The sequence below is a fragment of the Oryx dammah genome, unplaced genomic scaffold, assembly GCF_014754425.2.
Source record: "Oryx dammah isolate SB20612 unplaced genomic scaffold, SCBI_Odam_1.1 HiC_scaffold_18, whole genome shotgun sequence".
NCBI classification, from domain to species: Eukaryota; Metazoa; Chordata; class Mammalia; order Artiodactyla; family Bovidae; genus Oryx; species Oryx dammah.
This window is the reverse complement of record NW_024070202.1, coordinates 5,796,402-5,809,169: the sequence shown is the minus strand read 5'-3', so window position 1 is coordinate 5,809,169 and position 12,768 is coordinate 5,796,402. Positions and strand designations below refer to the sequence as shown.

The 12,768-nt window shown below is 49.4% G+C and overlaps 1 protein-coding gene across 2 annotated transcripts in view; it reads right to left on the bottom strand.

Moving 5' to 3' along the window:
• GRB10 (growth factor receptor bound protein 10) overlaps nt 1-12,768 on the bottom strand; it is a 179,665-nt gene that overhangs the window by 142,490 nt on the left and 24,407 nt on the right. The window contains exon 2 of one of the 2 annotated variants that reach the window (XM_040260221.1): nt 5,401-5,495. In XM_040260221.1, coding sequence (XP_040116155.1) covers nt 5,401-5,481 — 81 coding nt within the window. In that variant the 5' untranslated portion in view covers nt 5,482-5,495. Of the gene's footprint in view, nt 1-3,445; nt 4,004-5,400; nt 5,496-12,768 lie in introns of those variants that run through there. The other variant, XM_040260222.1, reaches the window with a different exon arrangement.

Below are 12,768 nucleotides of genomic sequence, written 5' to 3'. Positions count from 1 at the left end.
GAAAGACTGAATTAGAATGACTGGCCAAAGACCACCCAGAAACTACTCCCATCACCATAAAACCCGACATTGCGAGCCACGCGGCAGAGCAGTTCTCCTGGGTTCCCTGACCCCACTGCTCTCCACCCGGGTGCCCTTTCCCAATAAAATCTCTTGCTTTGTCAGCACTTGTGTCTCCTCAGACAATTCATTTCCGAGGGTTAGACAAGAGCCCAGTTTCGGGCCCTGGAAGGGGTCCCCCTTCCTGCAACACAACTATGGGCCACAACTGATCCGGCACAGCCAGATAAATAAATAATTTTTTAATTGGGCCTTTATCTCCTGGTACTTTAGGATCACGGAAGTTCAGTGAGTGCAGAATCCCAGGACACAAGCACATCGCATCACTCCAAGGCTCTGCAGAGACTGGGACACGTGTGGTCCCACAACGTGAACACTCACAGCCCCCATCAGTAGGAGTGTTGAGAAAAACACACCTATCACCTGGTGGGGTAATGGCCTTCTCTGCCTCAAAATCCTCATCTGTAAAGGGCAGAACAGGAAGGACTCATCTCACAGAGTTGTGGCAAGACTCCTCCTTAGAAAAATCCAAGTAAAGTCCTTGGTTTGACAACCAGGGCACAGTGAGTGCGTTGGTTTTCTCATCTGTAAAATGGGTATCCTGAAGGTATGAAGGTGGTGTCTCCAGTGGTTGGTAGAAGGTAAAATAAGAGAGCCCAAGACAAGCCAACAGAAGGGCTGAATCCTTTCCCCACGACCCAGCCTCCACTGAGGATCAGGGTTCCTGAAGAGATGACACAGGGTCCCTACCAGTCCAGTCATGCAGAGTGTATCCTCATTACATTCACCAGTCGCCAGCTCCACCTCACAAAAAACATCTATATTAAACAGTTCAGTTTAGTTCAGTCAGTCGTGTCCGACTCTCTGCGACCCCATGGACCGCAGCACGCCAGGCCTCCCTGTCGTTGTTACTAAATCCAGAAATAATCTCCAAGATTTACAAACACCACTTTAGATGAGGGTCCTATCTACTGGAAGAGGCTCATAAAATATTTTATGAGGTCTCAAGTCATCCTTGCATCCATTTCTCCTACCATGGCAAGTGGAAGGAACTGTCCACAAATTTCTTAAAGAAAATATAGTCCAATGAAACGGTCTCTTTGCCAATACACATGTGTAAGATAAAAAACAGAGAAGCCACAGGATGACTCTAGCTAAAACAAACAGTGATGCTGACCAACTTTGGGAACAGACTTAATTTCAGAGAATGACCCCAAATTGAGACCATAAGAGATGAGACCGGCCAGCTTCTCCAGAGAGAGGTAGGAACCGGAAGTGAACACAACCAAAGACTCGAAGCTGTGTGGCTGGCAAATGAGGGCTCACGGCCAGGCTGCATCTTATTCCTGCTGCCCCCACAGTGAAGGGGATCTCAGGCGGGCATAAGGGGGCCCACTCTGCTGTCTGCCCAGAACTCATATCACTAATCAACCTCCTGAAACAGGAGTTGCTTGGGAGGGCCAGGCTCTGCTCAGCTCTGCTGGTGAGGCCCCAGAGCAGCCAGGGACAAGATACAAGTAAATGAGTGCAGCCGTTTTCCAATAAAACTTTATTTACAAAAGCAGGCAGGGGCTAGATACGACCCATAGACTGTGGTCTGCCAACCTCTGCCCTGCCAAAGGGAGGCTCCTCGTCAGAAGGCTCAGGAATGTACAACTGAAATGGGGCCAAGGAAGCCATCTGCAGAGACATGGGGCTGGGACGGAATTTATGAAATGACCGTACAGAGAAGCGGAGGAAGGGAGGCCTCACAGAAGGCTGTTTTTCTACCCTCTGCTGACAAACAGGGGCTTCCCTGGTGCTCAGCGGTAAAGAATCCGCCTGCTAACACAGGAGACACAGCTTCGATCCCTGGGTCGGAAAGATCCCCTGGAGAAGGAAATGGCAACCCTCTCTAGTATTCTTGCCTGGAAAATCCCATGGACAGGGGGACCTTGTGGGCTACAACCCACAGGATGACAAAGAGTCAGACATGACTTAGTGATTAAACAGCTATTAGCAAACAGAGTCTTTGGGGAGCAAGGAGAGCTTCTGCAACATTTTACTTTTAATACAGGTGTATGTGTTTTCAAAAATCAGGAAAAAAGTTGTAAAAGTAGAAATGAATATTTGGATTAAATATTGGAGATGTGCCAATAATCTTAACAACTTATCTCAAATTTACATTTAGAACCTTGTTTCTACATAACAGCTCAACATTCTACTCACTCTATTTTCTAGCAGTTTTGTGTGTGTATGTGTGTGTGTGTTTTTAAGCACAGAAAATGTTGTCCTATGTATAATAAATAAAATACATCTCATAATAGGTGCCTAATTCCTTTATCAAAAACCTCGAGGATACAGCTGGAAATTAAGAATGGTCTGGACTTGAGAAAGAGGACACAAGGGTCCAGGGCGGCCCTGTCACCAAGCCCCTTCACGTGCCTAAGGGACACGGTCCTGATTGATGGGGCTGGATTCTCTGAGACATGAGAAACAAAGAAACTTCTTGGTTCAGAGGTTTGGGGATTTTAGAACTGCAGACAGTGCGCTGTGGGCCTCTATTTAAAAAGCCTCAAAGACCTCTCAGGCTTCCCTGGTGGCCCAGTCGGTAAAGAATCCTCCCGCGATGCAGGAGATGTAGGTTTGATCCCTGAGTTGGGAAGATCCCCTGGAGAAGGAAATGGCAACCAGCTCCAGTATTCTTGCCTGGAGAATCCCATGGACAGAGGAGCCTGCAGGGTTACAGTCCATGGGGTCGCAAAGAGTTGGACAAGACTTAGCAACTATATCACCAACACCAAAGACCTCTCGTTCCTAAGGGACAGATATCCATTCCCGTCCCTGGCACTCCAGGCCAGGTGTGCTGGTCCCTGGTCCCGAAGTGGCTCTGGCACTGCCAGGCCACAGCACCACCCCCAGCTCCAGGCACACCCTGGCAGGGGGCCTCCCTGACCTCCCGCATCTTTCCGCCACTGTCCTGTTTTACCTGCTTAAGAATCACCATCACTACTCACAGGTGTCCCCTACACCAGTCTCCCCAGGACTGTCTCCCTCACCAGGAGTCAGCAGCCCCAGGAACGAACCTGCTGGAGGGGAGCTGGCACCCAGCAGTGATGAGGCACCCGGCTGGCGCTCAGTCAGCACCAAGGAATTCTGGCAACAACCCTGGGTGGGCACCCAGGACGGGGCTGGCCCCTTACTGGCTACTTCCCACACCCTTCCTCCAGTGCCACAGCGCCCTGACGTCACTCACCCTTTCTCACCCGCAGGGCCCCTGAAGCGTCCCATCATTCCCCCAAGGCCACAGAACTGTAACAGCACAGTTCAAAGGAAGAGCCAAAGCCTTGCGGAGCGAAGCCGGTCACCTCCCCTCCTCCAGGTCCCCCCGCCAGCCCCCACCAACCTGCCGCCAATGTCTTTGAAGCAGGAAGCAGGGTGATTAAATACACAAAATCCTTCTGGTGCTTCTGAGTCCAGAAAACACTGCCCAGCGGCTCACTGACGGAGCCCGCACCTAATCCAAAAGCCACAGCGAGGGCTGAGCAGCTAGAATGAGAACATGATTTGTTTGCTGAAGATCGTACAAAGAAATTCCTCTCTATAAAAACTTGGGAGATTTATCTCTTTGCTGTAACGACATATTACTCAAGACTGAACGCACTGTAAATCATCCCATGTTCTGAGAAATTCTGGAACTGTCAGCTGATTTTCCAGGAACACAGGATAAGAGCTGCCAAGTCGGCCTGCTGGACTCACAGGAACGCGACAGGGCCTGTGGAAGCCACTCAACAGCGTGACTGAGCGCTTCTCCCTGGGGCCACAGGGTCTGCTGGCAGGCCCACGGCGCGTCCGCCTCCTTCTGGCTCCTGCAGACAGCCGCGGGCAACGGGACGCCGACTACAAACACCTCACAAGTCTGAGAAGCTGGGCACCAGCTGCAGCTGGCAATCCTGCCATCTCTGCCTGGACCAAAGGAAGTCTGAGATGCCAGGGCAATGAGCTAAGTGGGCCTCAGGCGGCTCCTTCCCTGTGCCTTGTTGAGCCGTCATGGTCTGCTCGGTGACCAGTGGAGAGAACACTCAGCTAACTTACAGGCCTATTTCCCGGGGGAAGGCTACCCCTGAAGATCCCTGATCCCGTTTTCCTGGGAGCACTGGTGCCAAGTGTAAGGCAGCAGGCTGGGCGACAACTGGCCAAAGCTAAGTGGCCAAGTGAGGGTTGAAACCATGACCCGTGGAGGCAGCTCAGAGTGTCAATCAACAGGGTGAGGCAACCCGGCCTTTTAAGACCAAGAAAACAGTCCCACAGGAGGCAGAGGACAGGGCCTGGAAAAGCTCACCCACTGAACACGCCTGGGGTCACCAGCAAGCTTCACAGCTCTACTGAGGCTTGAGCCCTCTTTTCTCACTTGAAACTGATGGTGGCTTTGTCTCAAATTCAGTGATCACAGGGGATCCTATTCCCAGTCTATTCGTAGTCCCCTGTCTCTTTTCCAAAATCTGTTTCTCTATGACACACACACACACACACACACACACACACACACACACACACAAATCAGGAAGACAGCCCTCTGCAGCTATGCAAATAATCATCACCACAACTAAACAGGATGCCACAGACGAAGGGAGAGATAGACCAGCTCAGAGAAGTGCAAACATCGGACCAAGGGACTTCAAAACCTAAGACCCTGCTGGGAAATGGAGGCCAGGAGATGATTCAGGTGCTTTATGTGCTAAGACTCATAAGGAGAAATGCAAATTCTCTTTTCCAATCCAAAGATCTAAGGATCCAACATGCCCATCTATACCATAAAGCAAAAGTTCCAGCAGAAACCTGCCTCAGGAGATACATACAGGAAACCGACAGATGAAACTCGTCCAGCAGCCCCTGAAGAGGGGCTGAGGGGACACCCGCTCCCCCACTCAGGCTACCTGATGCTCTCAGGGTGATAAGGGCCCCACCTGTGACAGGCAGGTCACTTCCAGGCCAAGAAGCTCCTCTGTCCCACTTTCCGCCCCGTAAGCTCCTGGCTCTCCTTCAGCAGCCCAATGCCTGCCACCATTCCCACTCGCCACCTGGAGTTTTAGGGCCCAGCAGGGAACAACACAGGACCTGCTTCATTCAGGCAAGTGTGCACCTCAGTGAGAACCCTGCAGAAAAGGATGCTGTAGCCATGGAGACGAACTCTCCCAGAGCAAGGAAGCAAGGCCGTGCAGACGTGCAGGAGGTGTCCACGGCCCCACCCAGCACCTCCTCACTCATCGGCTAGTGATGGCGGGCAGGTTATGAGCTCCGCCTGAGCCCTGGCCCTCGGCCAGCACCCCTGTCAGAGTCCGCCGTCCGCGGCCCCCCTACCTTGTAGTACGGATGGTGCAGGAAGGAATCTGGGACGCCTGCTAAAGCCATCGGTTCCTTCCCACGGTCTTCAAACCACATGGACTGCACGGGACCTGGAACAGAGACAGACTGTGAGAAACTCAGACAGAGGGAAGGCCCACTGTTCTCCAGGGGCTCAGGGGCAAGGGGCTGACCCTGGATACCACTTGCATCTGGGTGAGTCAGGGGACTGGCACCAACTCCAGAACCTTGACCTGTAGTCACAGGGCCTGCCGGGGGGAGGTGCTCAGAGGGGTGAGCCACACCGAGAACTGAACGCCGGCCTGCTCAGCAGTCCCCAGGAGCCACCGGACTCTTCTTCCGCTGACAGTGATAAAACACCCCGAAGACTTTCTCATACTGTGGGCCACACAGGCTTAGCCTGCGGGGAGGTGGGGCGGGTGTTGCTGGGGCCCTCTCAGCACTGCCCATGTAAGTGCCGCTTGACCAGCCACAGCCTAGAACCCTAACCCTAACCCTAGGAGGCACCCTCTCAGCAGACATCAAACCACCATACAAGACCCAACACGCTCCCTGCAGGGACCGCCTGGGAGAACAACCCTCACAGCCACGGCCTCTGGAACGGATGTGAGACGTGCCACCTCCTAGGAGTGCCAGAGCGACTTCAGCTCTGTGAAAGTGCACACTCGGCTCCAACAAGGAGCCTCAGACAGGCAGGGAAGTAAGACCCCATCTTTCTTTTTAACCTCCTGTGGCACAAGCCATACATTTGATCCATACAGGATGGTCCATGAGAGTTCCAGAACTGACCCCGACAAAACCCACCCCCCTCCCCAGCAATGCAGAGGACTGTCGGGGGTCGGGGGGGCAGGAGGGAGGCGGGCACAGCAGCTTGGTCTGCACTGGGGACCCACCACCTGACACTCACAGACCAGAGACCATCTATAACACAACCTTCTGCGGCACACAGCTTATCTGCCACATCTCAGCAAAAATCAGAGTTCCATTTCCACGGAGACAGGAGACTGTTACAAGTCACACTCTGGACTACAGCAGGAGGTGAGAGGAACCGTGCTAGGGTGAGATCCCTCACACCATTCTTCTCGGAAGTCATCAGAAGTAAGGATATTTTCAGGAACAGTGGCAATACCCGTCAACGTTCTCTGTTATAACCCACCTCAGAGCCACTCAGACCCTCCTCAGCTCCCCCTGCGGCCCAAGGACCCTGAACAATTCATAACTCCTGACCACGTGCGGCTCTCTCTGGCCTCTGCATCCACAGTATCATTCTGAGCTCTGTTAGCTGCTGTAAGTGTTACGGCCCTAAAGGACTGAGCTCAGGGGTTACCTCCTCCAGGAAGACCCCTTGGACTGTCCCTCACCAATCACCACCGCCCACAGTGGTTCAGTCAGCGTCCACTCTGGGCTCCTGGGCCACATGCTGGGCTTACAGCCCTCTTTCCATCTGCCACGCAGAGCTGTAAATGCCTCTGCTTGGTCTCACTCCCCACAAAGCAATCATAACCATGTGCTTAATTGTGACAGAGGCTTGCTCTGTGCAAACTGTCAGGAAGTGCCGGCAGAGAGACACCGTCTGGCTGTGCAGGAGTTGAATCCCTGACAGGCTTTCTGCAGCCACATCCACAGAGACAGGATGCCCAAAGGGGTTCTTGGGTCATCGGCATCACCCCATCGGATGAGGGAAAGCCAGACAGTTCCAACACCCACCCACCTTGTCCTGGGCCACCTGGAGGGACCCTTCTGCCCCACAGGTTCCCCAAGGGCACAGGCGGGTGTCCATCATCCCCTTCAAGTAGACTAGGGCTGCGTTTCAGTGAACGGTGGCCAGAGCCTCAGTGATGAGCAAACCAGGAACCAGAACTGAGAAACCATTTTCTGATCGAGTCCTCTGGGGCCTGGAAGGACTTACCTCCCTGACGCGGATTTGAGAGAAATAAGAAAAATTTAGAAAGTGGCTCACTTATCTTAACGAAAAGTTAGAAAATCAGGAAAAAAGGGGGACTGGAAGAAATACTGCAGGCAAAGATCTCCCCAAGACAGACAGACAGATGCTGGGAGCCTTCAAAGATCTCCCCAAGACAGACAGAGAGATGCTGGGAGCCTTCACGTCAGAACTGACACGTAGCAAACAAAACCCATGGAAAAGAAATTACAGAAGCACCGTAAACAGCCCACAGAGAGGGTGAGCCAAGCACAGGGGCGCAAAGAGACAGGAAGGTTAGGACAGCACGCAGGACACAGAGGACAGACTGGGAAAGGCCAGAAACCCCAGGAAGCGTCCCAGGACAGAGCTCTTCACGTTTCAGATTTGTCCTTCCACTCACAGGCTCAATTTTCTAGAATTCAGAGTTAAAAGACTCACAGAAGGTTCTCAGAGGAAAGCTGAATGGTTTAGGAAGGGCATAAAAGTAGGGACATTAATTTACTGTTGTTTAGTCACTCAGTCACATCCGACTCTTTGCAACCCCACAGACTGTAGCCCGCCAGGCTCCCCGGTCCCTGGAATTCCCCAGGTAAGACCACTGAGATGGGTAGCCAATCCCTTCCACTCGACTCAGGGATCGAACCCACATCACCTGCATCGCAGTTGGACTTTTTTATCACTGAGCCACCAGGGAAGCTCTAGGGATATTAATGCCACCAGTCAAAATGGCAAAAATACCAAGATAAGATCTAGTTACGGGCCGAACTGTGTCCCCTGACCCAAACTCATATGTTGACGCCCTTAACATCCAGGATCCTCAGAATGTTGCTGTATTTGGAGGAAAGGTCTTTAAAAAGGTAACTAAGGTCAAATGAGGCATTATTGTGGACCCGAATCCAACAAAGGAGATGAGGACACAGAGACACGTGGATGGAGGACCACGTGAGGACAGGGAGAAGACGGCGATTCACACGCCAGGAGAGAGGCCTTGGGGGAAGCGGCCCTGCCCACACCTTGACCTCAGGCTCCCCACCTCCAGCTATGAGAAAACAAACTCCTGTTGTTTAAGCCTCTGGTTCTTTGTTACGGTGTTTCTAGAAAACGATTACAGACCCAAAATTCTTCAAATACCACCAAACCGTCCTCATGGCTAAGAGGAACAGAAGCATCCTAAACCTGTAACATTTACCACCAGCCAGTCATTTGTGTTTTCCACAAGGTCTCTGGGATTCTTTAAATCAGCACAAAAATGCAGGCATGACCCACGAGAGGCTGCTGGGCTGGAGAGGCCTGGTGATGACAAGATGGCAGGGGTGGGGGCGGGGGAGGAGTTAGTCCCAGAGCAAGACGGGTGAGGCTGGCGGCTTGCCTGCAGCCTCCCCAGGAGACCGCAGCCCCCAGGCCTCCAGGCTCCCCCAGCTCCAGGAGTCAACCTGCCCCGCGGCAGTCAGTCTCCTGTGCCCTTCTGTCCAGGCTCTACCACCCAGCCCTTTGATCAGACTCCAGAGTAGGTTTGTTCCAAAGGCATTCTGGAGACATGGTAACATCTGCAGTCACTTGGCCCGAATTCCCGAACACAGCGGGGTGGCCCTAATCCCATGTGCTAGAGGCCTTGAGGGCAAAGACTGTAAAGGAGCCAAGACTCCAGGTTTCCTGGAGAAGAAAGAATCTGGCCTCAAGGCTGTAGCGAACTCCTGCCCCATGGACCTGACTTGCCAAACTATCAGTGGAGCCAGTTCCTTCAATCTCCTTACAGACACGCATACATGGTCAGTTTCACTGCATAGCCGTGACCTCTTCATCCCAAGCACTTGCAGCAGGATCCCAGGACCGTACCATGAGGCCCCTTCGGGCCTCCCCACCACAAACACCCGGCCACATGGGTCTGATGGCTCCATCGTGTTAGGTAAAAGACGACCAGGTACACCAAAAAATGTCTAACGGGCTTTAATTGCGAAGCGCTCCCGGGCGGGCTTCCCGGACCGAACGGGGCAGGTCGAGGGAATCTGCGCGGAACCGCATTGGGAGTTTGTTTATATATGCAGGTTGCGAGGGATGGCTGGGCTAGCGGATGGGAGTTTGGATAGGCTGCTGGTTCGCGGCGTCGCGAGCTGATAGGTTTCTCTATGCAGCTGGAGCGGGGCGGCTTATGCAGCTGAGGCGGCGTGGTTCATGCAGCTGAGGCAGGGCGGCTTTAGCTGGCGGAGTGTGCTGTCCTGGGTCCCTGGCATCTGAGAGGCTCCCTCCGTTAGGGACTTCCCCCGCCAGCGGGGGAGAGGAGGGGCGGCCCATCATGGCAACCGGGGTCCGATCTTACACATCGGCCACCATTCAGCCTGCCTGCACGGCCTCCCCACCTCCTGGCCACTTCCCGAGCACTCCTGCCGCCTTCCACCCTGACTGCAGCCTCACTCTTCTGGGCTCAGTTGCTCTCCCCTCACCCACTTCCGGTGGCCTAGGAAAGGGGTCACTGTCCTCCTGGCCCCTTGAGGACCCTCTCGGCACCCCTCCACCATCAGGCTGTCCGTGGCCCCTGGCTCCTGCTTTCTTATGCTGGCACTGCCCACTCTCTCCCCAGCTCACTCGGTATGTCTTGCCTGCCCTGCTGTGCAAGGCAGGAACTCCTGGATGTTTTCAGCAAACAGAAACATATGACTTTCCCCTTAAGTTTCACATTTAGTGGGTGTTAAGAATGCTGAAAATTTTAAATATGTCAGTTTTATTACCTAAATGTCACCTTTGAAAGACTTTGTTTGCCAGATGGAATTCCTTTTCAGCCAGAAAAATATATATTCCATAAGCTCTGTTGAGTAGGTTCTTAGGGAAAAGAAAACCATACTTAGACAAACCAAAAGGTTTGGATTAACTGGCCTCTGATAAGATGTATCAAACCCAAAGCTAACATCAAATTCAGTGATGAAAGATGGAAAGCTTTTTCCTCTAAGATCACAAACGAGGTACGTATGACCCCTTCATCACTTCTGTTGAGTGAGCGATAGGAAATTCTAGCCAGAGCCATCAAGTGCAAAAGGAAAACAGGAAAAGAAGAACTAAAGTTATCTTCTGTTCACAGAGGACATGATCTTATCTGCAGAAAACCCTAACAGTTAAAAACACTTACAAATACACACAGCCCCCCTCTAGAGCTAATGAATAAATTCATCAAGGTTATAGGATACAAAATCAACATGCAAAAATCACATGTTTCTAAACAGCAACAATGAAAAGGAGATCAAGAAAACAACTCCATTTAAAATAGCAACAATAATAATTAAGAATAAATTTAACCTAGGAGGCAAAAGACTTGTGCGCCAATTATCAACAATTACCCTATGTTGCTATAAGAATATAAAGATGCTGTAAGGAAAACATTATGTATTCATGAATTGAAACATTTAATATTGCTAAGATGAAAAAACTATCCAAAGCAAATTACAGATTCAGTATAATTCTTACCAAAATCTCACTGGCAGTTTTGCAGAGATCAATATATCTTTCTACAGTTCCTAAGGATTCTCATGGGACCCTAAGTAACCAAAAACATCTTGGAAAAGAACATAGTTGGAGGATTCACATTTCCTAATTTCAGAATTCACTACAAAATGGTGGTGATTAAGATGGTAATTACCGGTGTAAGGTCAGACACAGACTCATGGAACAGAACAGACAGACCAGAAATAAACACACAAATGTTGGACTGATTTTCAATAAAGGTCCCAAGACCGTTTAATGGGGAACAGGATAGTCTTTTTGAAAACTGGTTCTGGGAAACTAGGTATCCACATGCAAAAGAATAAAGTTGGACTCTGACCTTACCATACAAACAAAAATTAATTAAAAAATGGATCAAGGACTTAAAACTATAAAACTCTTGGAAAGAAACATAAGGAAAATTTTTTATGATATTGGATTTGACAATGATTTCCAGGATATGACTCCAAAATTGAAGTCACTCAGTCATGTCAGACTCTTTGTGACCCCATGGACTATAGTCCCCCAGGCTCCTCTGTCCATGAGATTTTCCAGGCAAGGGTACTGGAGAGGGTTGCCATTTCCTTCTCCAGGGGATCTACCCAACCCAGGGATCGAACCCAGGCCTCCCGCATTGTAGGCATATGCTTTACCGTCTGATGACTCCAAAGGCATATGCAAAAAAAGGAAAATCACAAATTTCATCAAAATTAAAAACTTTTGTGCAAAGGACATTCTCAAGAGAGTGAAAAGACCCACAGAAAGGGAAAAAATAGTTACAAATGATATATTTGATAAGGGCTTAATATCCAAAATAATACAACCACAATAAAAAAAAAGGGGGCCAAGGACTTGATGTTTCTCCAAAGAAGATACACAAATGATCAGTAAGCATGAAAAGATGCTCAACATCATTAGTCATTAGGGAAAGGCAAATCAAACCACAATAAGACACCATAAAAATAATAAACATGGCGAGGATATGGAGAAATTAGAACCCTTCTGCATTGCTAGTAAAAATGTAGAATGGTACAGCCTCCATAATAAATGGTATATATATTCCTCAAAGAATTAAACATAGAATTAGCATAAGTTCCAGCAATTCTATCTATAAGTTCTATCTGATATAATTCTATCTGATAAGTTCTATCAATTCTATCTACACCCAAAAGAATCAGAAGTACCTATAATCCATGTTCAAAGCAGCACTATTTATAATAGCCAAAAGATGGGACTAAACCGAATATCCACTGACAGATGCATGGCTAAGCAAAATTACTATAAACAATGAGCTATTATTCAGCCTTGAAAAAGAATGATATTTTGATACATGCTACAACAGGGATGAAACTTAAAGACATTATGGTAAGTGACATAAATCAATCACTAAGTACAAATACTGTATGATCTTACTTATATGAGTTAATACCTAGTTTAAAGACAAAAAATAGAAGCGATCAGGCTCTAGTAGGAGGAGGGTTTGTTTAAAGGGCACAGAATTTCCATTTGGGATAATGAAATGGTTCTGGAAATAGCAGTGATGTTTATACAGCATTATGAATGCACTTAATTCCATTGAGTTGTACTTAAAAATAGTTGAAATGGCAAATTTTGTTTTTCATATTTTATCCACATGTTGCAAAAAATTACTGTAAAGTTGGTTATTCAGTGAGCCTCCTTTAATAAAATTAACAACTTTCACTAATTTTTTTTTTTTAATATAACCAATAGAGTCGGCAGAATTTCTTAGGATGCTAAAGCTTGGGGCTGTATAAAGTAGTGATTCCAAATACTTCTTTCTTTAGTCAAGTTTTTACATTTCCATGTGTCTCGACCAACAATACACTTTCTCAGTTCTGCGATTCTGTGCAGCCCAGCTGTCTGGGAGGTGAAATGGAATCCATCCAGCAAGTCCTGCATAAAAATTATCTTACCACCCATACCTGACAAAGACTAAAAGTTCTAATATT